Source organism: Diabrotica virgifera, chromosome 7, assembly GCF_917563875.1.
Source record: "Diabrotica virgifera virgifera chromosome 7, PGI_DIABVI_V3a".
NCBI lineage: Eukaryota > Metazoa > Arthropoda > Insecta > Coleoptera > Chrysomelidae > Diabrotica > Diabrotica virgifera.
The window spans coordinates 109,174,863-109,201,240 of NC_065449.1; the positions used below are offsets into that span (position 1 = coordinate 109,174,863).

Below are 26,378 nucleotides of genomic sequence, written 5' to 3' on the forward strand. Positions count from 1 at the left end.
AGAGAGTTGAGGCACAAACCGCTTTTGATTTATCATCGAAGTAGACTAACAGCGCATTTTCAGTAGGTTGTCTCACATTTTTTAAGCGGCACCACTTTTTAAAAGCATCGTACTGCTGCTCGTATAGTTTTCTAGATTTCGGTGGTAACAATTCTTCACCTACTTCGGCTGCTCTTTTATCAATATCAGATACACCTTCTTCACTCATGATACCAATAATTATCAATAACAATGTTTCTTTACAATGACACTAGTAATGACAATGTTTCTAAATTATAACTGTCACAACGCAATGTTACTATGGTAACTTATTTTAAAGACAGTTTATTAAATGAGTTGAAGAGAGAAAAAACTGATTGAAATTATTGAAATAATTAATAAAATCATACCGGAAGTACGAAAAGTATCGTATATACCTTGCGACTGAAGTACATTTAATCCTTCAGGTAAATTATGGCCCTCCCTGCGGTCGGGCCATAAACTTTACCTTCAGGATTAAATGTACTACTTCAGTCCCGCGGTATATAATGTACTATTTATTAAAAAATATGTAATAATAAAACTGAAAAAAGTATTATTAATTTTACAGTTAATAGCAAAGTAGTGATACAATCAAATTTAAATTTAATGTACGCGGTTTGCTAATAATTTCTCAATAATCTCAGTTTATGAATCAAACCATGGCAACAAGTGAAATAAAAAATGTAAAATCTGTTTTGCGTTTAGTGAATATGGTAATTTTTATTGCAGCATGAATACTCAAGCACGAACCGTTAAACTGAGAAATTAATCGTGTCATATGTTTTAAAAATAATATTTTCCTTGTATTTATAAATTTGGGGTTTTATGTAAGTGATCCTAAAGGGAATTTAAAAATATACATAATTATAATTGTAATTATTGAAAGATGAAAAACTCTCGGGGGATAAACTCTCGGTGTTGGTCAATTGGAGTATGGAGCAGTAGGCCTAAGTCTCTCCGATGAGACTCCAATAAGAGTCGAAAATCGTCGATTCAGAGTGCTGGACTGCGCTCCGTATTCTAAGTGAAAAATAAGATTGTTTTGCCTTCGCATTGCAACTGAATAAAAATGGAATATTTATTTTATTTTTATATTGGTCGTTACTTCTTTGAGTAACTAGGTCCATTTTCTGTTGGAATTTACCAGCTGAACAGACGGGCTCGTGAATTGTAAGTTTTTGAATTCCCTCTTGTCTTCTTCGCTTCAGCATCCATCTGGTTTGCAAATTTTAGCAGCCTTGGAGGTGTTACCAAAGAAATGGACCAATAAGTTTTCAATTTAAAAATCTTTTAGTAATATTTTATTATTTTTAAATACTATTAATATTGCTATTAGGATTGAAAACTACTTCATCTTTCAATTGCCAGATGACGCTAGTCACCTATTCCATTCACGTCAGTTGCGATGTGGAAGATAAACTCTCGGTGTTGATCAATTGGAGTATGGAGTAGAAGGCCTACGTTCTCTCCGATGAGACTCCAACAAGAGTCGAAAATCGTCGATTCAGAGGGCTGGACTGCGCTCCGTATTCTAATTGAAAAATAAGATTGTTTTGCCTTCGCATTGCAACTGAATAAAAATGGAATTTTTATTTTATTTTTGTAATTATTGATTTATGCCCCATTGTTGTTAACCTAGCATTAGAATATTGTACCAAGTTAAATTTTTTTCGAAGATTAAACCCGACATAACTGCTCGGGGAGCAAAGATAGTTCTCACCTTTTCCCATGACGTAGATGCAGTAGCACAATCAATATTAGAAATTAAGCATATTTTCTTGAAATTTAAAGAAGTTGCATTAAATATCGGTCTAAAATTAAATGAAAATAATATAAGACACATAGAGGTTTAAGAACAACAGCGACCAGGAGTAAGTTAAAATATTACTATAAATTGTCACAGCTTCAAGGTGGTCAAAGAATTTAAATATCTGGGAACAACAATCATTAATGATAACAACGTAGAAGGAGAATTTCAAACACGAACATAGGTCGAAAGTCTTCTTTGCAATGCAACATCTGATGAGGTCAAAATTTTGCTCATGAGACGCTTGAGAATATTTAAAGAAGCGCTGCATGATTTGGAATGGGGCGTGATTATGCATGGATTACAATGCCTTTTAAATGCCATTGACAAAGTCGGAAGAGAGTTTGGCCTAAACATAAACTGTTCAAAAACAAAATACATGATGTTTAGCCGTTTGCCACATCAAGATTCACGATTATATGTTGATGGTCAAATAATTCAAAGAGTACCCAGTTTTAAATATCTGGATTGCCATGTTGCTATAAAAAATAGCGGCTTCCCACGGTCTGCGATTCTACGGATCATCACGCACAGCCGACGACCACGGACTCCAACGCACCGCGGACACTGGTCTTCCCATGGTCCGCGGTCGGCTAATGTCTGTGTTTTTGATTGAGATTATATATCGATGGCTTAGTGTGAAAACCTCGTATCTCATTAAATTACAATTTTACAGGAGAGGCAAAAAACTGATTTTCTGCATAATATAATCTAAAAACAAAAACTATTGTTACGTATTTTAATTTGAGCACATTGAGACAAATATCTAATCTTGGCCTAGAGCTGAAAGTGTTAAATGTTGCTATTAAATTGAAAATACAAATATTAACTATGAAAAACACGTAAATATCCTTGCAGTATATAGAGCCTTTGCCCAAGTAACTATGATAATCTCGTATATGTTGATATACGTGTTTTTCATCTAAAATGAGGTTGTGTTTATGAATATTTACGAGGTTTTCATTTTTCATGGCTTATTGCACACCTCCAAATACTAGGTTGATACAGTACAAATCTTTTGATTTAAGGTTTATATAATGTTTCTATATGCCGGACTACCTTTTGTTGTTCACAAAAAAACATTTATCCAAGTCGAATTTCTTAAACACACACTCCAAATTAAGTACCAAATTCTTGGTTATAAATATACGTGGTATTCACACTAAATCAAGAGAGCAATTGATATACGTGGTTTCTTTTTTCGGCTGTAGAGAATAGTCTGGTGTATTTGGATTTTTTCTAACAGTTGTAAATCGTGAGATACAAGGTTTTCAAATTAAAACCACCAAAATGTCATTTTCGAAAAAAAAATGAGATACGAGGTTTCACACTAAGCCATCGATATGTGACTCATTTAATTTTGGCATTGATTACATTGCCTTTGTCAAGTTTCTTATCTCTTTCAATGTTTTCGTTTAGAATATGGTGTGAAATGTGTAGTATGCACATTCCATGTAAATCAATAATTACACACATAATGTTGTTCTGAAGCTATTTCCTTGTGGCATTTTTATAATCAATTATTTTTAATCGGCCACAATAAGCCACAATTTTACCAAAAAAAATAATTTTGTTAACGTTTCGAAGCCCAAATCGGGTTTCGTTGTCAAAATACAAAATACTACTCAGTATTTATATATAATTATTTATTATAATATTATATACAAAATACAGTAGTATTTTGTATTTTGACAACGAAACCCGATTTGGGCTTCGAAACGTTAATAAAATTATTTTTTTGGTAAAATTGTGGCTTATTCCCATTAAAAATAGTTCATTACACACATAATGTACTTTATTTTTAACAAAATGTGTTAAATTAAGTAAAAAAATCGTTGCTCAAAAACTGGACCAACTTTGGATATGCTTTATAATAGTCAGGTAGGTAGTGTAAAATTTGACCGGAGCATTTTAGCATGGGTGTTTTTCTTTATTGAGTTAGGTGTTCCATTAAAAAATGGTGTGTCAGCCAGCCCAAAACCGGGGCTTTTAGGCAAAACAAGATAAAATATGAAACTAGATGGAAAATCCCTACAACTATATGTCAAATATTTATCACCGTGGCTTACATCCATCATGGCCTAAAATACCTAGCTCCTGGCTTTCACCCAGGTAAGCCGGGTTCCATTCCCCACGTTGGAAGTTTTTTTTTTGTTTTTAAAATTGACATTCTGATTTGAAAAATAATTATTTTTGTAATACCATGTTTTTGATGTTTATACGACACAATATAAAAAAGTTTGTATGTCGTTTATAGAATCGTAAACTATGCATTTAATCATAATAGGATGACCTCAAATAAAGTTGTTGTACATGAACCCGGGAAGGTTTCTGAGTTAATACGACCAACCTAAGTAATCATTATTTGCGCAAACAGCACAAACTATTGTTTATTAGAAAAAGGGTTGTTTAGGGTTGTATGTATCTTTTGATTATACATCATATAAAATTAAGAAAAAACAGTTTGTCCAAAAAAATAAAAAAGGATGTAGTGGGGGGGGGGGGGCAACCCCCTATTTACTTAGATTAGTCGTACCAACTCAGCAACCTTCAGTCATGCACAACAACTTTGCTTAACCCGGCATTGGTCGCTATATGAGATTTTCTCTCACGGATTAAGAATATTGCACACAAATTTTTCCCTGGTAAATTACACATGCTGTAGTTCCTTCTTGTCTCCGAATTATCCTTCCTTTACAATCGAATAGACTCATCTGCTCAGATGGTGGTTCGGTTGACTTATTATGGCCCAATTGTTAAGTCAGTGCGCTTAACGTAAGATATTCTCTCATCGCGCGACCACCGTGTATAATATTATTCAGCATTATTTTTAGCATTATTTTATTTTGTATTTGCAATATGAATCGTGCAAAGATAATTTTAGAACTTACTCTGTTGCATAACAATAAAATAAAGGTACTAGTACAAATTTGAAATTTATATTGAAATATTAAAATTAATATTATTTATACATTTTTAGATTAGGTTAAAATGTAACAGCAACAGCGCATCAACAGTCACATTCTTCTTCTTCATGTGCCGTGCTCGATTATCGAACGTTGGCTATCAAATTGGCTATAGTAATTTTGTTAACGGCAGCTCGGAAAAGGGATGCAGAGGATCTGTTATACCATTCTCTCAGGTTTTTAAGCCATGACGTTCTTCTTCGACCTGGCCCTCTTCTTCCGTCTACCTTGCCTTGTATTATTAAATGGGGTATATTATATCTCTCTGGGTGTCGCATAACATGGCCAAAATATTCAAGTTTTCGATTTTTAACTGTTCTGACGACTTCTGTGACTTTTCCCATCCGGTGCAAAACAACTTCGTTACGAACTCTATCCACCCAACTTATTCGTAGGATTCTTCGGTATACCCAAATTTAAAAGGCTTCCAATTTCTTGAGAAGAGTATCTGTTAAAGTCCAACCTTCGACACCGTACAAAAGAGTAGAGAACACATAACATCTCACTAATCTAATTTTAAGATTCAAAGTAATGTTATTTCCACATAAAAGTTTCTTTACCTTAAAGAATGCAGCTCTGGCCTTCTCTATACGTATTCTAATTTCTTTGCTCATGTCCCAGTTCTCATTTAGATTACAACCAAGGTAGGTGATACTGTTAGTTCTTTCTAATTGTTCACCATAAGCTGTTACTACTTCCGGTTGTATTGGCGTCTTACTGACAACCGTCACCTTGGTCTTTGCGGTGTTTAGCTTGAGTCCATATTCATCACACGTTGTGGTAATCCTATTAATCAGATGTTGAAGTTCTTCATAATTGCTCGCAATTAACACCGTGTCATCCGCATATCTCAAATTATTAATATTGACGCCATTCATTTTGATACCACATTGAGCATTATCCACTGCTTTATTGAAAACAAACTCAGAATAGATGTTAAATATTAGTGGGGACAAAATGCAGCCCTGCCTTACTTCTCTTCGTATTTGAAGTTCTTCAGACGTGTCCCAGCCAATCCTGATGTTTGCACGTTGATGCCAGTAAAGATTTTTGATAATGCGTAGGTCTTTATCACCAATACCCACTTTCTGAAGAATAGCAATCATTTCCGTATGTTTTACCCGATCAAAGGCCTTCTCAAAGTCAATGAAACACATATAAACCGGATGTCCGACATCTCTGCATCTCTGTACCATAACCTGAATACTAAACAGTGCTTCTCTGGTTCCAAGGTTATTGCGGAATCCAAACTGTGTATCACCAAGCTGTTCTTCTATTTTTTGGTACATCCTAGAGTGCAAAATTCGTAGAAACATCTTTAAAACATGACTCATCAAGCTAATGGTTCGGTAGTCACTACATCTTTTCGCGTTTGCTTTTTAAGGTATCGTCACAAAAGTCGAGAGCAGCCAATCCGTTGGTATATAGCCAGTTTGATAAACTTTATTAAGAAGATGAAGGAGAGATCTTTTACCTAAATTTTCGAAGAGCTTTATTATTTCATTCGGTATTTCGTCTGGTCCCGTCGCTTTTCTGGTCTTTGCTAATCTTATTGCTTGTTCAATTTCGTCCATAGTTATGTCAGGTCCTGTAACTACTTCGTTAATTTCAAGCTCGGGTCTTTCATCATTAAACAGTTCCTCAATGTATTCTTTCCATCTGTCTATTTTATCCAAATCAGTGATAATCAGTTTTCCATCTCTATCAACGATGTTATTTGCATGTTTTTTATTCTGACCGGTGAGATCTTTTATTTTTTTATACATATTAAATGAATCATGTTTTCTCTGCAACTCTTCAATTTCTAAACATTTTTTTTCAAAGTATATTTCTTTTGCCGCTCGTATTTTAGTCCTTATCTCTTTATTAATGCGTTTATACATTTCGATGTTTTGATTCTTAAATTTGCGTCTTTTTTCCATCAAATTCAAAATCTCATCGTTCATCCACTGTTGCTTCTTTTGATTTTTCTCTTTGAAGTTTGGAGTTGAGTTGCTTATAATCGTTTTGATTTGGTTCCAATGATCCTCGATGGATTCTTGTTGTTCGCTATTCTCAAAATTGCTCTCTAAATTGTTTGAAATCCCCTGACTGTTGTTTCTAATAAAATCGGTGTCCAGTTTGTTAGAGGATCGTGGTTGTTTTATCCGTTTAAGTTTTAATTTTATTTCGGCTAACAATAGATTGTGATCAGATGGCACATCGGCGCCAGGATAGGTTTTTACAGACTTTACTGCATTTCTGTAACGCTCACTGATGGTTATGTAGTCAATTTGGTTTCTTACGATATTATTGGGGGTATCTGCTGGAGATTTCCACGTATATAATCTCCTTTTAGGTAATTTGAAAAAGGTATTCATTATACATAGATTATGTTCTTTGCAAAAATCTGCGAAATAGTCTCCCCTTTCATTTCTATCGCCCAGTCCATAACAGCCAATAATATTACTTTGTCTGCCTTTTCCTATCTTAGCATTAAGGTCACCCATCAGAATGGTGAGATCTCTAGTCTTGAGTTGGTCGGTAACAGTTTTTACATCGGCGTAGAACTTGTCAAGTTCTTCCAGTTCACTTTCCGCTGTCGGTGCATACACTTGTATTAAATTTATGTTTCTGGGTTTCGCGTTCAACTGAATCATTATGACTCGTTCAGATACCTGGCATACCGCTCTAACACATTTGCTAACCTCGTTTGAGACTATGAATCCTACACCATGACGATGGTAATTACTCTCTTCTCCTGCATAATATACTTCATGATCATCCACATGGCATTGGCCAGATCCGGGCCATCGCATTTCACTGATACCCAGAATTGATATTTGCAGCCTTTTCATCTCATTTATGGCATTGTGTGTTTTTCCTGGTTCATATAAACTCCGCACATTCCATGTGCCTATTCTACAACTTCTCTGTATATCAAATTTGGCCAAGCGGGAGATTCTTCGCACCCCTGCCCCATTTAAGAAGCGCCCGTACTCGGGGCCATCGTTTATTTCCTCAGCCATATTGATTAACCTGGGAAAAATAGTGTAGTAGTCATTCCCTTGGCTTTCTACACCGCTGTGTACACGCTGTTTAAGTGGTTGCCACCGCACCGAGTACTATTCTGTATTGACCGTTCTGGCCTAAATGACTTCCGCTCAATACAGATACTGAAAAACCAGCTGCCGATTTCCAGGTTCGATTTTATACAAGCCCTAAAACCAGGGGGCTGCCACCTCCGTCCTCCAGACCGTTGTGAAGACCTTCTTCTCCGCCCTGGATGCCGTTGTGGGCTTCATCCGTGACCCTGGACAGGGGACCCTTAGCAGGTACTAGTTTCCCGGGTCAGGAAACACCTGGAATCTGCAGAAGGCAGGGATTGATTCAATTTCCCTGATAGGACTATCCAAAAGGAGTTCCTACCTGCTACCGGTAACAGTCACATTGTGTAAAGCTAATAATAACTTTATTAAGTTTAAAATCTATTTTGAAAATTATATTTCGTAGAAAAAGGCGAAAGTTGGATACCTTTGTGAGACAACATCTCACGCGCGACCACTCACGTAAAAACCAACCTAGCGACTAATGCCGGGCTAAGGTCAACTTAATAATGATCAAATGCATAGTTTACAATTTGTGTCGTATAAATAATAAAAACGTGGTATTATAAAAATAATTATTTTTCGAATCACAATGTCAATTTTAAAACAAAAAAAAAACTTCCAACTTCTCACCTGGGTGAAAGCCAGGAGCTAGGTATTTTAGGCCATGATGGATGTCACGGAGAAAAATATTTGACATAGTATAAGTTGTAGGCTTTTTCCATCTAGTTTTATATTTTATCTTTTTTTGTCCTGAGCCAGTTGACACATCATTTGTTAATAAGCTTTGGAACACCTAACTAAATAAAGAAAAAACAGCCATGCTAAAATTCTCAGGTCAAATTTGACACTACCTCCCGGGCTATAAGTCCTCCATTCAATTAAATATAAACACTGAATTCTTTTGAATTCATCTAGCGCAAAGTGAAAGTAAACAACTGGCGTTTACCGTGTTAAAAAATCATGACAGCGTGCGCACGGGCCCATAACGCACCTTTGATCTTTAACGACTTTCAACGGATCACTACAGACGTGTCTGTGCTACCACGGACGACAACTTCCCACGGTGCGTGATGCGAGCTGATCTGTGTCCGTCGGCGAAATTGCCGATCCTGGGTAGCCGTTATTACTACCGACCAGCACAGACCAGTCTTTGCTACCACGGACGATACGCTTCCCACGGTGCGTGGTACGAGCTGGTCCGTGTCCGTCCGCAATATTGCCGATCATGGGAAGCCGCTATTACTGAACAACTAAATCCAGATAAAGAGATAAAATGTAGAATAGAGATAGCCCGCACAACATTTTTAAAAATGAGGTCATTATTCTGTTATGATAACTTGCACCTTTAACTTCGAAAGCGCATGAATAAATGTTACATTTGGTTAGTCCCCTTATACAGCTTCGAAGCATGGATATTAAGAGAGTAAATCATTAAGAGAGTAAATGCTTCTCGCAAGCTGCTTTGTAACATCAAATGTAGAAAAATTGCCTATTTTGGAGACGTAGTAACGGAAGACCGATATCATATTCTTCAACTTATTATGATATGTAAAATCGAAGGACGCAGAGGAATTGGTAGAAAACAGGCCTCCTGGTTGAAGAATATCAGAGACTGGACAGGAATAAAGAAAGCAGATCAACTATTTAGAATAGCTCGAGGCAGAGACAGTTTTACCATGTTAATCGCCAAGGTCAAGGAGACTTGATAGAGCACGTTAAGAAGAACAAAAGGAGCTTTAGGAAGACTAGAGTGGAAATATGCAATCAGAAAGGATCTGGAGAAATTTGGAGTGAGATAATAAGAAATGGTGACACAAGACCGACAAGAATGGAAGACAATAGTAAACGCAGCAAGAACTCAAATATAATTATTGTAACGCCATTCATGAGGACGAATTATTGACTTAGATATACCAAATCCGTTATTAATCAGCTGCTCATCGTAATATAATATATTGTTAATTAATTTTGCATTAATTTAATTATTCAGTACCTAATTAAACTTACACAAAAGCTCAATCAATTATTACTCTCCGGGAAGACTTTACTAATCGGGTCGTCAATACGATAACCACGTTTTAGTAGCGTTGTATAACAAAGCTCTAACTGCTGTTAGACCAAACCTGCCAGTAACTTATAGTAGCGATTAACAGAACCGATTAACCATTGCAATTTGTAAGCAGCGATCGATTACATCCAGAGATGTTCCTGTAGGCAGGGCCCCCGCAAGGCTGATTGGCGCCCCCGTGCGGAACATATTTTAGCGCCCTTTAAATCCACTATATGTACAAAACTAATAAATATTTTTGAAAAATTTAAACTCAGAATGAAAGACTACATTATACCGAAAGTCCCTGAAAACTTCTATAATGTATATTTTAATAAGTTCAGGGGTGAAAATAAAACAGAAAATTTAGTGTGATTTTTAATAATTGCAAATGTTTAATTCAAAAGAAACTTTTTATTTATTTTAGGGACTGTCGGCTCTCCGCAATAACGTTATCTTTCATTCTGCGTTTAAACTTTTTTAAAATACTTATTACTTTTTTCAGGATTCGAGAAAAATGAATACATTTAAAACACATTGAAAATTTTGACAGACGACATTTTTCGCCTTTCCCCTTAAATTTTTTGCAACAATAATGAAGCACCCTGCATATTAAATTAAAAATATACATTTAAGTAAATAAACAATAATATTTTGTCATTTCAAAGTTTTCAAACAAATTTATACAGGGTGTCTACATAACTAGGAACCATATGGGAAACTGTTTTATTATTAATTTTACGAAAAAAAGTTATTCTTCATAAAAAGTTCTGCCTTGTCTAGAACTCAGAATGCAACCATCAAATATCAAATTATATGAATCTTATATGAGGTATGTCAAAAAATATGGATTTCGGTCAAGAGTTTTTTCGTTTAGTTTTCAGAATATTCAAAAGTTATTATGAAAAATTGTTCAGCATTAAAAACTATGTTTCTGTATGCAATTACATCCTTCTAATTGAAATATATTGTGATCTAGAGAGGCACTTTACTTTTGATCGAAACTCATATTTTTTACATATATCTCTTATAAAATTGAAAAAAATTGATAGGATTTGATGGTTGCATCTTAGATTTTAGATCATGCAAAGCTTTTTAGAAAGAACTTTTTATCGTACATTAATTGTCCTTTTCAACAACGCCCTTTTCATTTATTAGAAATAATATGATAAATCTTTTATTATTAATAATTAGTCCTTTTAAGTTATTACAAATAATGTGATAACTCTTTTATTATTATTAATTAATTAATCAATACCAATAAAAGAGTTATCGCATTATTCGTAATAAATGAAAAGGGCGTTAGACGTCTGTAATTTGAGAACAAAAATTCAATTAAAGGGATGTAATTGCATATTATAACATAGTTTTTAATTAATTCCAAACAACTTTTCATAATAATAATTTTCAATATTGTGAAATATAAGGTACTCTTGATCGAAATTCATATTTTTGATACTCATAAGATTGACACAATTTTATATTTAGTTGCATTTTAGTTTTTATACTATGCAAAGCCTTTTATGAATAAATTTTTTCCTTAAAATTAATAATAAAAAAGTTTCCCATACGGTTCCAAGTTATGCAGACACAATGTCTTAATAATTATTTTCTTTTTTTTTTTCAAAATAAATTGTAAATTGTGGATTTTATTAGAGGAAACCCGATTATAACTATTTAAAATGGAGTATTATTATTCTATGCAGTGATTATGATACTTACCATTTTATCAATTAATTTAATTTACACACCACTTAAAATAGCAACAAATAAAAAATATTGTCCAATATTTTTTACACGAAAACAAAAGTTTAAAATCAGGGCAGAACAAACCCAACGGATATTGCAATAATAGTCGTAGGTAATTATTAACACCAATATAAAATAAAATTTTAAACCTTTCACTGCAGAAGACCACCCGTTCACCAGTAACAGTAAATAATGTTTGTGCCTAATAAACGCATAGACGAGAAGGGAAACGATACTCAAGTCAAATACATAATCATAATTCATCGAGTATTTGTTTACTTAAGGGTAATTATCATAAATTCGAGTAAAAGATTCACTTTTTAAAGATTATACGAGTAAAACTGCTTGATCCAGCAAGTTGTGTTTTTGTTGGAGTAAAACTGCTAAGTTGCGTTTTATGGTTGTTAATTTATGTTTCTACTCCTCAAGGAGTGTGATTTAATGTTTAATGTTTATTGACTATTTTGAGTGTCGCTTTAGTTTACAACATAAAATCGATTGGATGGTATGCCAAGCGTAATTCAATCTACTTCAAAGAAAAGAATTAGGAAGGAACAACAAAATGTAATATATTTTTGACGGAGTAAGTTCAACATTTCAGGATGGGAATAATATTTTTTCAGTAATAACACAATATTTGATTTTTGAGATGTCTCTAGCTGTTCATGAAATAATTAAAATTGTATATAAAAATTGATTATCTGATTTAAAATAAATATTTCTTATTTACCAAACCTTCGGTTTGGCTCCCCTTTGGGGCTACGCCCGCGTGCGCCGCACGCGTTGCACGCCCGGTTACGGGGGCCCTGCCTGTAGGCCAGAAAATGAAGCATTTTGGCTCGCAATGTTTTCGTCCAGCATGGATTTATTTGAAATTTTCACAGAAGGTAGGAAATAGTCCAAGGATAATTTTCTATATCATGCCGCCGTACGCTAAAACCTTGGGAGTGGTTGCCACCCCATTTCGGAGGTGGGAATTTTTGATTACATTTTTATCATGAAAATCGATGTAGAAAGTTAATCTAAGAAAAAAACATTTTTTACGTTTTCTTCGTAAAACTAATATTTTTCAAGTTATTCGCGGTTGAACGTAACAGTTTTTCGACGAAAAAATCGACTTATTTGGAGGGATTTTTAGAATAACTCAAAAAGTATGCTTAATCAAAAAAAAAACTGTACTTATCAAAATTGTATCTTTTAGAAGCAAAAACCAAATACTTTTTTTATAATTTTTCTACGACCGACATAAACCGAGATTAAAGGTTAGCTTTTTTCGTCTAATTTATAATTTGAAATATTCAATGGGAATCAAAAATAACGGGAAAACTTTGAATTTTTGAGAAAAATTTACATATACATATTTATATATATTTTTAAGTATATGTACAATTAGACCTTAAAAAAATTAAAAAGTTTCTAGTATAAAAATTGAGCGACTTATCAAAATAAGGTCTGTACCTACTTTTTTCTACAAAAAAATCAGTGAAAACAACCCCCTAACTACTACACTCAAGAAGATTAACCTACTCAAACTGCCTAATTTTATAAAAATTGTAGTTTAAAAATAAATTGATTTTTTGCAGTTCCGTATTTTTCAACTTTTTATTCAAAATATCTCCGAAAATACTACAAATAGGAAAAAATGATGCAGAACTAAATTGTAGCTTTATAATAGCTAAAATTTTTCTGAGCATAAATTTTCTTTACACTGAATATTTAGCGAGATATATCTGTTTAAAACCACTATTTACGATCAAACACCCCCTTATTCGAGGCCTTTAAACTCACCCCACTTAAAAACTAAGGGATCTTACGGAATTTAATTTACATAGTCTTATAGCTCTTCAAAAAACCCTACAAAATCATTTGTGAAAAAACTTTAATATAACCAAAAATGAAAAAACTAAATATGTTAATAAAAACATTTTTTCTCGAGAAGTTCGAATAGTCCGCTTGGGAGTGTAATAGAGCATTTTTGGTGCTACTTCGGTATGCGGTCTACGGCAGAGTTTCTAGTTTGGTATGCGGTCTACCGTCTGATATGCGATCTACGGCAGTTTAGCTGATTCGGCATGCGGTCTACGTACAAAAACAAATTAGAGAAACTATAACAAACTTTTTATTTATTATTTATATATTATTTTATTTATTACAAACTATTACAAACAAATTTATTATATTACTTAAAAGTTAAATAATCTTTGAAAAACTTATTTGTAGGGTCAACTTACAATACATAAACATTTTAAATGGTTTATACATATACATCTCTAACATCGTGCAGAAAAGCGATAAACTTATCTTCTACATTCCTTCGTAGAAACTTCCACGCAACATAATCCAAATGGGACTGCAAAGTACTGACAGGAACACCTCTCATTTTTTTCAAAATCGTAATTTTACCCTCCAACCAGGATCTTTCTATCCCTTACGTATGTGCTCCTGTTTGTGGGTCGACATAATTTTCCTGGTGGTTAACGGTTGAGTGCACGTAGCCTAATTGGCGCAAATTGCCGTATGCTGGCCATTCGTCCGAGTGAATTACTGACCCAGCTTCAACTTCCCTTTGTACGATGGGAACTAGGGTCGCTCTGTCTCTTCGCTCAACATAAAAATATCGGACCTCCTCTTTACTCTTTAATCCGAAGACCCACGGACCGTCAATTCGGCGTCCATGATTCCGATTATTTTCCGCTTCAGCATCGCTGTCTTCTGATTCTGCTGGATGGTCTCCATATAATATTCGTCCTCTGTTGTATTTCCTTCTGCCCGCAAATCTGGTTTCGTCAATTTGGATTGGGTCGTCTTCTTCCGTACCTCGAAGCTGTCCACGGCGATTCACTGACATCACAGAGGAACAGACTTCTCGACACATGCTGTACCAGTCCCCTATAGCTTCACTTCCTCTCCCCGTTACTTTCACTACTGTGTCAAAATCGAGTTCCAAAATGAACATGAACATCAATTCCAAAATTTGACATAAAGTTAACTTGCAGTTAATTTTTCCATTTAAGTCGGTGAAATGGAAAAAACGTTTGCCATGCCTAACTGATCTTGTGGTCTGGCATCCTCTCCTTGGACAGCGAAGAACTGGTCTATATTCACCACCCCGATCTCGTTTCCGCTTTTCTTCCATTTCTGCCCCACATCGGTGGCACGGCTCAGCGTCTTCAACATTTTGTAATAAACCGTTCGCTCGTAGAAATGCTACTGCCTCTGCTTCGCTCGAAATGACAGTTTGATAAAACTCTTTTAGCAACATTTTGTTTGCAACTAAATCAATCTTCATTTTGGGGCTCATTTTATACCAAAATAGGTCATTAATGGTTTTAGTATAAGCAGTACGTAATTGACCAATAATGAGTTCGTCATAATTTCCCTAATTTGTTTTTGCATTCCTAATTGAGCAGTAATGAGTTTATTTCAAAGATTATTTACTTTTTAAGTAATATAATGAAATAGTAATGAGTTTGTCATAATTTCCCTAATTTGTTTTTGCATTCCTAATTAAGTAGTAATGACTTTATTTCAAAGATTATTTAACTTTTAAGTAATATAATAAAATAGTAATGTTTGTAATAGTTTCTCTAATTTGTTTTTGTACGTAGACCGCATACCGAATCAGCTAAATTGCCGTAGACCACATATTAGACGGTAGACCGCATACCGAAGTGGCAACGCATTTTTAATGTATATAATACCACAGAACCTGATTTCGATTTCGATGAAGATGCCTATAGTTATTTTCCTAACAAGTGCAGAAAGTCATACTTTTCCGCACGCGACTGCAGTTTGCTGAACGACGCGAAGCGGGAGTTCGGCAAGCAGTCGAGTGCGGAAAAGAGACTTTCTGCAAGAGTTAGGACCAATATTTTTGCTACGAGTCTTTAAAAAATGACCAAATCCTAATCAATTAATTTAATTAATATGAAAATACATACACAAATTAATTCTTTGACAAGGTTGTCAAAACCAAACTTTCAATATAATTATGGTTTGTTTTTTAACCAAGAGGAGTGATTCAAATTTACCGCGTTGTATTGCTTGTTTGTAATTGGTCCAACTGCAGGCAAGTTTACTCCACTGTTATAAAATTTTGACACTAATGACATTTATCAAATTTTGACACTAGTGACATTTCATAGGTTAATTAAGTTATATCGGGGATTTATGTGTTTTCTGTGTTATTCCTTTAATTTTTAGATTGTTAGTCTGCTTTTATATAAAAAGTAGTTGTTTTTGGAACTCTTTAGCGACGTATTAATTTAATATAATATTTATGGATTACCGTTGAGGGCCGACTAGATCAACCAAAAAAGAAGATGTATTTGGTTATTATTCTAGTGACTTTTCTTGGGTGTGAATCTGTCTTTTTAGTTTACTCCTCCTGGTTAAAAAATAAACTATAGTTAGCATGACGACGATCTTAGTTTCCATGACGATGATTCAAAACGACTGTTATTGTCTACCGATTTGACTTTCGAATATTATGTCAAAATAAATTTATTTCATCGAATTGTCGCGTTAATTTCATTAAAACAGGAACACAATAAGATACATTTGAAATAAAATAGTAAATAATACCTAAATATTAGTTTATTGCGTGTATTATAACTATTTTATGCTATATTAAAATATCTAAATGCGTGCGGAAAAGTAAAACGCGTGCGGGAAAGTAAAACATTCTAAACTAAAATGCGTGCGCGAAAGTAGACATTTTTGCACGCTCGTAGAAAACTAGTATATTGTGCAACAAGTGCAGAAAGGTACTAATTTCTCACGAGTTTGAAAAGTTGCGGTACGAGCGCAAGCGAGTGCCGCAATTCAAACGAGTGAGAAATTAACTTTCTGCACGTGTTTCACACTATACTTTTTCTACAAGCACAGTTTTTCCTAAAAATAAAAATCACAATTTCCAAACGACGATTAATTATAATAGGTACCTATGTGATAAATTTTAAACTGTATTTAATTAATACCTACTAATCAATTTAAATTCCTTATACTTACCTAAATAAATTGCACAGAAATCAGTTAAAAAATTAATGCACTGCCTTAATTTGTTTAAATTTAAATAATTATTACACATTATTGACATTATATTTATGCAGTCACGGATTTACAGAAAACCTACTTCATTCGACGTCTCTTGCACAGGTTGCTAAATCCTTATTGGTTATTTGATAATTATAAAATGTTTAATAAGAATAAAATTGTAAAATAAAACAGTTGTAACATCCATAATTTAGTTTCTATGCTATAGTTAAATATAATAATTGTCTTATAGGTTATATATTTGTCTAAAGTTTAACCACGGATGTAAACAGAATATAACGTTACTCAGAATGCGGTAGTCCACGGATGTAAACAGAATATAACGTTACTCAGAATGAGGTAGTCAACTGTGCAGAAAAGAACTTTCAAATTAAAACCACAAGTAAGTTTGTACACACCACTCTGTAGTTGCTTTCTCTTTCGGCTTTTATTGTTCTTAATATATTTGCTTAAGTTGTTGTTAGTTCTGAAAGCTGGTACTACTCCTTTCTTTTTTATGTATCTGGCTATTTTTGTTGTTATCTTGCCAGTATATGTGAGAGAGCAGAAGGTACTGGGTTCTTTCTGTGGTGGGGGATACACTAATTTGAGGGCTTTCTGATGGAGTTTTTGATTTAAAATTTTGTTAACTGTTTGTTCGTTATAGTCGTTGTTTACTGCTATTTATTTAATGATGTTTAGTTCTATCTCCGTATATCATAAACCTACCCATACTGACACAACTATACACAATTCATCATCCCATCCTACACAACACAAATTAGCAGCCTACCATAGCATGATACATAGATTGACAGAAATTCCCATGACAAAAAATAACTTCGAGATAGAACTAAACATCATTAAACAAATAGCAGTAAACAACGGCTATATCGAACAAACAGTTAACAAAATGTTAAATCAAAAACTCCATAAGAAAGCCCTGAAATTAGTGTATCCACCACCACAAAAAGAACCCAGTACCTTTTGCTCTCTCACATATACTGGCAAGATAACAACAAAAATAGTCAGATACATAAAAAAGAAAGGAATAATACCAGCTTTCGGAACTAACAACAACTTAAGCAAATATATTAAGAACAATAAAAGCCGAAAGAGAAAGCAACTACAGAGTGGTGTGTACAAACTAACTTGTGTTGACTGTCCGATAACGTACATCGGTCAAACTGGCAGAACTTTTGACAAACGGATAGCAGAACACAAAAGGGCTTTCAACAATAGAAAAACAGACACTTTTACATACGCACTTCACCTTCTAGATCATAATCATTCTTTCAATGAAGAGTTTCAAATTCTGCATATCCAAAATAAAGGCCTTAAGCTATCTTTTATAGAATCTTTGGAAATTAATAAACTGAAAAATACAGATATAATTCTGAATGACCAACTCGAGACAAACAGCTCCCCACTCCTCAACCTCATCAGTTAGAGACTTAAAAAGGCAAACACATTGTAAATTATATCACTTGAGAAAGGCACTCTGCCGAAACAGCTGTAGACAGCTGAAAACAAAAGTTTTCAGTGTTTTATTGTGAGAATTTTATATCTATGTAAAATATTTCTTCACCTACACTAGTGTAATTATCGTAACTTGCTTTACAGATTGTAAATAAATTAGGAGGTTAAATAAAAAAAAAATAAAGTAGCTTTAGAACCAAACGATAAAAGTAAAGTACGTAATACATTTATTTATGATATTTGTATAAAAGTTTTTTTGAACTCACTCGTTTTGTATTTTCTATTTTAAACTGTCATTATATACATGGTGTAACTTTTCTGGAGTAATCAAAGGGCTGTAACATTTTTTATGTTCGCATTTGTACTAAGACAAGTTATGTTCAATCGAACTATTCTTGATGCCAGAATATATGATTTTATTTATGACCTGCCTTTTTGTTACACCCTGTATACTTAAACTCTTACCATTACAATATAGTTTATTATGCTCTTTACTGAACACCAGTAGTCACGGTAATTCCGATAATTTTATTGGCAATTTAAAAGAACAAAACGACTTACCGTTCTTAACGAAAGTCCTTCGCCTTTAGACGTATACTTTTTTTCATAGTCTTCGTGCCAGACTGACCCGTAAATTAAATCCTTGAGGCTTCCGGTGGGATTTAAAGGGCTTACAACTGCCGCTCCCGCATCCCAGAACTCTATATCAAGTACGGGGTGGATGTACGGATGTTGCAATCCCCGAAACAAAGACAAAAGCGTTTCTCTTGTCACTTGGGACGGACTAATCGGACAAGTAGATGGGAGAGGTAGTAAGGCTAACAGTCTTTCAGCTCCTAGAATGTTATCTTGGACGATAAACCTGAAAGTAAAAATGTTTTTTGTAAGATATTTAATTTAACAAGTTTTGTAATGAAGTTTAAAAGTTGAAATCAAATGTAAAATGACAATTCTTTGTAATCCTTTATACAGAGTGAGCCAAAGAAAACAGTGCACCTCGATATTTTGCAGTATTTATTAGATTTTAAGGAAATGAAGAAACAGGTCGATTTTTGATCTAAAGGCGACAAATTTTTACGGTACATACATTTGTCAACCCCCTTCCTTTCATTTCCCCCAACGCTTATTTTTTTAATAGGGAATAGGGGTCGTGTGCTAGCTCATTTAAAAGGGTATTCAATTCTGTATTTAGTAATATAAACATTAACATAATTATAATCTTGGGTGTCCAAGAAAAAATATTTTAATTAAATTAATTGACACAAAAAGAAGAATGTATGTAATTTGTTTAATTCAAAATACATTCTACTTCTGTCACAAAACAAAAATGTTTTTTTGATAAATAAATATTGCTTTTCGCTTAATTTCAATGTTCAAGCTGACACCCATCTGCCTCTTGGTAGGTTGAATATTGAATTTAAGCGAAAAACAATATTTATTTGTCAAATAAGCATTTTTATCTGGTTTCTGTCAGTTGTAGAATGTATTTTGACTTAAATAAATTGCATACATTCTTCTTTTTGTGTAAATTCATTGAATTCAAAATAATTTTTATTGGAAACCCTGTATAAATAATTATGTCAAAGTTAATATTACTGAATAGAGAATTGAATATCCTTTCAAATTAGGTAGCACACGACCCCTATTCCCTATTTAAAAATAAAGGGTGGGGGAAATGGAAGGGAGGAGGTTGACAAATGACAGATGTATGTACCGTAAAAATGTGTTCCCTTAGATCAAAAATCGACCTGTTTCTTCATTTCCGTAAAATTTAATAAATACTGCCAAATAGCGAGGTGGACTGTTTTCTTTGGCCCACTTTGTATATTAATTTCATTGATTTAATCAATGCTTTACAAAACCAATTCTCTATTAAAACAGCAAAAATATTATGATAAAAATTAAGTATATCAAAGGTTTTTAAGTTTTATAATAATTATAAAATAAGTTAATTGTAATAACGGTTGATATATTAGATACAAGAATAAAAAAACCGCTAAACGCCGTAAAAATGAGTGGCGCATACAATATTCCAGCTACAAAAGATATGATATAAATATTACGTGGCGCCAAAATTTATTTTCATTTTAATGCAAAACAAAATTCTAGTTTTATTTTAAAATATTTTTTCATAATATTTGCCAAATTTGAAGTAAAACAAAAGAGTTTCAAAATTCAAACTGTATCAAAGTTAGTCTTTTGTGGCTCGTTTTACTTCAAATTTAGCAAATATTATGGAAAAATCTTTTAAAATAAAACTAGAATTTTGTTTTGCATCAAAATGAAAATACATTTTTGCGCCACGTAATATTTATATCAGATCTTTTGTAGCTGGAATATTGTATGCGCCACTCATTTTTACGGCGTTTAGCGGTTTTTTTTATTCTTGTATCAGGAGTTTTTCTCGATTGTTATAGTTATTTAGATTATAGATGAAAGTTATTTATAAATTAAATGTATGAAGGTAAATGCAATGTTTCTCGATTGCACGTTAAGCTTTATAAATAGTCGCCTTTAAATAGATTTAAAAAAATATTGGGATGGCCGGTAAATGAACTGGAATTGCCCGTTGCTAGATCAAACTTAGCGTCGTAACCACTACAACTACATAAACCATTTAGGGAATTATCGTTAATTGGATTATACATTTGTAGCTTAATAACTTCTAAACGGCTTGACCGATTTTGATCACTAAACATGAGTTTGAAACGTATTGACAGGTAGTAGCTGATGAATCTCAGGTCAAGTATGATAACTGAAGCTATTACAGGAATTATTGAGCTTGAAAAAACGTTCTTCCCATAAGAAATAGATTTGAACATATTTATGAAGCCTATAACTTAAAAATTCGAATTTTCCCGGATATGAGGTATACACCGTTAGATTCGCCTAGAGTCCTTCTACAAATGCTCTCACTTATTGGCGCAATTCGTAGGTTGAAATTTTGAGTAATTGTCGAAAAACCAAAATTTTCAAAGTTTAGTTTTTTAGTTTTTCGGCTATACTGAGCCGTGTGTGTGTCTGATCCTGGCGGCTTAGACACCATTTGTAACCTTAGCTCAATACTATTGATTTGGTGTATGTGAAGTTCTCCTGTCTCTTCTTGAACCGAAGATTTATATACCCTCAAAAAATATACCGTTTTGTACTTACCAAGTCCTAGCTGGCTTATGGGTGGTCAAAAGTCACAAACTACATCGGTTCTGAATCGGCCCTGACCCCCTCTTCAAACACAGAAAAAAATTCAGATCGGTTTAACTTTTCCACATACATACTGTTGTGATCTTATTTTTGAAATCTGATGCTGTTCTCAGATGTAATTTATTTTAATTAATTAATTAATGATTATCTCATTAATCAAACAGATCAAATACCAATATAGTGTCAATCTCAGGGCTTAATTATAATATCAATTACTTACTTTCGTGGCTTCAAAATATTTCTCAGTGGATTCCTAATCGGAATAGATAAAAGAGAGTAAAATAATACACACATATGAATTTCAATTAGAAATTATAAAATCGTTTATTTTATCTAAATGGCATTTAATGCTTAATATTTCTTATATCTTATCTTTCTATCTTTATTTAATATAACATTTACAAACATGGGAATCTTATTTCTTTTTGTCTCCAAAATTATTTTATTTAAAATGAACTATTATGATTTATCAGTGATAAATTGATTTAGGTTTGATGAAAAATTTTTAATAATGATTGTGTGCCTCAATTTTCAATGTGGTATTTAATACATAAACCATACATTCATGTCATAACAAAATAGACTGACCTTTACTGATGATTTGACAATGTCTTCACACAAAACACGTTTCCTCCTATCTTGGGTTGCGATCAAACGACTCGTACCAGCTTCCCAGTAAAGCCTCTGCTCCTTTCTGCAAACTACGCCTCGTACCGCCCTAGTTCCTGCCTTCCCCTGATGCCGTGTTCTACCTTTTTCAAACACTTCAACAAAAACCGGGATACTCTAGACTCAAGGAGTTATATCTTATCTCGACTCAGCCTAACACTCGTTCCACGATATCTTACTTTTTAAATTTCAACAACAAACTAACTATACCGGCGTTTCACTTTTTTGTACACTCTTTTCGAACACTGGATTTCGCCTTTCGATCGCTCAAAACATTCTGCCTTCCCATTTGTCATCCATTCTCCTACTTCCAAATTACCCCTTCCAGCATTCAAAAATCAACCAATCCCAAGCAACTTTAAATTATTCGTATTTATCAACACAACTTTCCTTTTTCTAAATATCTTAATGGATTTCAAGAAAAAATAACATTCCCCATTTCAATTTTACTTTCTACATTAATACAACATTTACAAATTTAATGACCTATTATCTTATTCACTAGAGTATTAGTTAGCGGTGGTTAATGACAAATCCTTCCGCGAACACTTTCTTTGTACACATCACTCTAATTGTTTATTTGAGTCGTATTGTTCCGAGGTTCGTAAACACTTCTCCGAATCATTCTCTTAAACGCTACCTATACATAATTTGTTTTATACAGGGTGTTCCAAATTTACATGCCCGTGGTCGAGAAAAATGAAAAACTTTATTTTAATTTGACTTTAATTTATAATTATAAACTTTTATTTCTTATATCAATTAGGAATTTAACAATACATATCGACAAACATTTTTCCTTTTTTTAAATAAAAATTGAGTCATATTTCTGAGCTCGGTAACTTTTGAATGGTACAACAGATTTTCAAAATTTGACATGCGTTAGAAAGGTAATGATCAGTACTATCAGAAGCCGCAAAGGTCGAAGTTAAATTTTTAAAGTTTTTGGGAGTGTTGGGGACGAGAACAAAAAACAGACCCTAAATAGGAAGGGCCGTAAAATCCACACCCGTGGACCAAAATGGATGGTTGACATATGAATGGATGAGCCTTTTCCTGGACATTAAGATGGGATTTAACCCAATTTTTATTACAGTCATATTTAGAAAATCGAAAATTTCGTGTATATATAGTATCGCGTGTAGGGGAGTGTTGATGTGCGCCACTGGCGAGAGCTGCCGTTCTCTGGTAATAAATATTAAGTATTAAATTATAATTTGTCACTAATAATAAACATTATTTATAGGTAGATAATAACTAGAGTTAGGATAATGTTATGGATTTAAAATTCGTAAACTAGGCATGCAGATATGCATTAAGCATGAAAATATGAATTTAATTAAGAATCGGGCATTTAATAATGCGCCCCAGGATGAGGATAAAAAAACGTGTCATAATTCAGGAATTTTTGAAACCTATCAGGTGTTGAAGTTGGACGAATCTATCAGGAGTTACTAAAATGTAATAAAAAACTTTGTGAGCTTTTTTATTTATGACGTTTTGCATTTGTGAAATTTACAATTCCTAAAGATTTTTATTTTTGCAGCTTAGGTTATTAATTTTAAAGAAATACTTTTAAATAAAAAGTTATAGTAAATTAAAAAACCTACAATTTGAGCTATGGCAAGTTTAATTTCGTTAATTTGTTATTGCAAAAGAGCCTGAGACGGATCCAAAATGGCCGTTATTGCAATTGCATTATTTATTGTAAAAATAACTTTTTTTGTTCTTAAAGGCTTTAAAAGATATTAAATATCTTTCAGTTCCAAACATAAAAAATTCGGAAAGCCCGATTGGTGAACTTGTTGCTTAGATATTATAAATTGTTTATCTTGAGAGGTCAAATGTCGAAGGCTATAACTTTTTGAAAAAAAAATCGTATACAGTTAATCCTAGATCCATTATCCTTCTAAAGAATTATATTTTCATATTCTGATGTAAATAAATACATAAAACATTTTTCAACCTCTTATTTCAGGTTTGAAATAAGGAGACAAATTTCGTTTAGAAACAAACATTTAGAACTGAAGCGGCCTCTATACATCCTATGTATGAGTTTCTAACTTGTCTATAATGTCTATTATTGTGGTTGAAGACAAAACGAAAATTAAAAAAAAAATAAAAATGTTTTACGAACAACTAAAACCAAGATAATTCTTTTTGTTTTCTTAAATCGTAGTGACTTTATTTATAACAATTAAGAAATAATTTTACAGTCATTTACCAAAGAATGACTTATATTATCTTAAAATACAAATTATTTTAAAAGAAAGTTACACTTAATTATTAAAAATGATTTTTTTAAATAGAGTGGAGATTTATTTTTCTTTACGATTGTGATTTATTGTGTCGGTTGCCCTGCAACTTATAGTCCACTGAATCATTGTTTGTGCTCAAAGTTTTAAAGAACGCTTGGATTGACATAAAATTTGGTATACACGTAGATAACACGTCAAAGGAGAAAAGGGATATTGGGCCGATGTGGGGTTTTGCCCTGGGGGTGCCACCCCTTCTGGGGGTGAAAAAATATACGTTCAAAATAAGTTTGAAAATGGATAAACGGACTAATTCTAAACAACTTTTATTTTATAGCATTTTTTCGCTAAGTTAATACTTTGAGTTATTGGCGAGTATATAGGTTAATTTTTCAACAAAAAAAAACACGATTTTAGACGGTTCTTGACAACTCAAAAAGTAAATATTTTATAAAAAAAATTTTAGTAAAAATATAGCTCATAAAAAAGTGAAAAACTCTGTATGTATAAGATCCTTAGACCCAGTAAAAGAAGAGTTGAATATTTCAACGTGAAATGACCAAAAAATTAAGCAATTTTTGTAAAAATCTCATTACAATTTTTTAAGTTTTTAAGAAAAGCTTTATTTTTCTTTTTTAAAAAAGTTTCTTGCATCGGTTGGTCTCTTTTTTTTTTGGTCAAAAAACTCGTGATAATCACCCCCTAATTACAATATTAAATCAAATTAATCGTTACTTTACTTATGTATTATTTATGTTATCTGTAATTACCACAGGTTCAAAGTGCTTATTTACAAAAATGGTTTTAAAGTAAATTTTTTTAATTTTTAATTTCGAAAAAAAATTTTTTTTAATAACTAAAACAATGTATACACGAGTAAAGGAACTTGCGAATGGGTTACGATTAATTTCATTTGGTTTTCTAATTAAGGGGTGATTTTCACGATTTTTTAACAAAAAAAAGGAACAACTTTTATTTTGTTCGTAACTTTCCTACTTTTAATGCTACAAACATTTTTAAATGTTGTAATCAATTTTTTCCCAAAATATGCTTCATTTTTCGATTTGGAAATATTCGATTTGGAATTTGGCGAATATTAATCTATTTTTTATTACTTAGAACTCCTCTTTTACTGGTCTAGGTATCTCATACATACACCAGTCTTGTCACTTTTTTATGGGCTATATTTTTGATACGAATTTTATATTATATAATACTTATACCAGTTTTATTCGATAAAATACTTACTTTTTGAGTTATTTTGCAAAAAAACACCTAAAAACCTATTATTTTTTTGTTGAAAAATGAACGTATTTGTACGTAAAAAATTTGTATTGAAAAATGAACTCGAAAAGTATTTACTTCGTGAAAAAAATGCTATAGAACAAAAGTTGGCTTAGAATTAGTCAGTTTATCCATTTTCGGGCTTATTTGGGACGTATATTTTTTCACCCCGTGTACGGGGTGAAACTCACCCCAGGGAAAAAGTACACATCGGCCTAATATCACTGTTCTTCTTTGACATGTTATTTATGTGTATGCCAATCCATATTTCATGTCAATCCAAGCGGTTCTTTAAAATTTGGAGCAAATACCGTGATTCAATGTACTATAAGTTGCTAAGGGCAACCGGCACAATAAATCACAATCGTAAAGAAAAGTAAATCCCCACTCCACTTTAAATAATTTTTAATAATTAAATGTATTTTTTTCAATAATTTTTACTAAATGATAACATAAGTCTTGCTTTAGTCAATGAATGTGAAATAATTTCTTAATCGTTACAAATAAAGTCACTACGATTTAAGAAAACTAAAACAATTATCTCGGCTTCAGTTGGTAGTAGAAATTGTTTATTTTATTTTAAATCTTCGTTTTGTCTTCAGCAATAATAACATGCAAGTTATAAACTCATAGGATGTATAGAGACCGTTTCAGTTCTAAATGTTTATAACGAAATTCGGCCCCTTATTTTCAAACCCAAAATAGGAGGTTGAGAAATATTTTATGCGTTTATTTACATCAGAAGAAAATATAAGTCTTTATGTACAGTTGGTGAGT

At 32.9% G+C, this 26,378-nt stretch overlaps 1 protein-coding gene across 5 annotated transcripts in view; it reads right to left on the reverse strand.

Moving 5' to 3' along the window:
- The window catches only part of LOC126888338 (slowpoke-binding protein), a 461,995-nt gene that overhangs the window by 120,541 nt on the left and 315,076 nt on the right, over window positions 1-26,378 (reverse strand). For all 5 annotated transcript variants that reach the window (XM_050656494.1, XM_050656496.1, XM_050656495.1 and 2 more), the window contains one exon: window positions 18,754-19,054. In XM_050656494.1, the coding sequence (XP_050512451.1) occupies window positions 18,754-19,054 (301 nt within the window). The remainder of the gene's footprint in view (window positions 1-18,753; window positions 19,055-26,378) is intronic.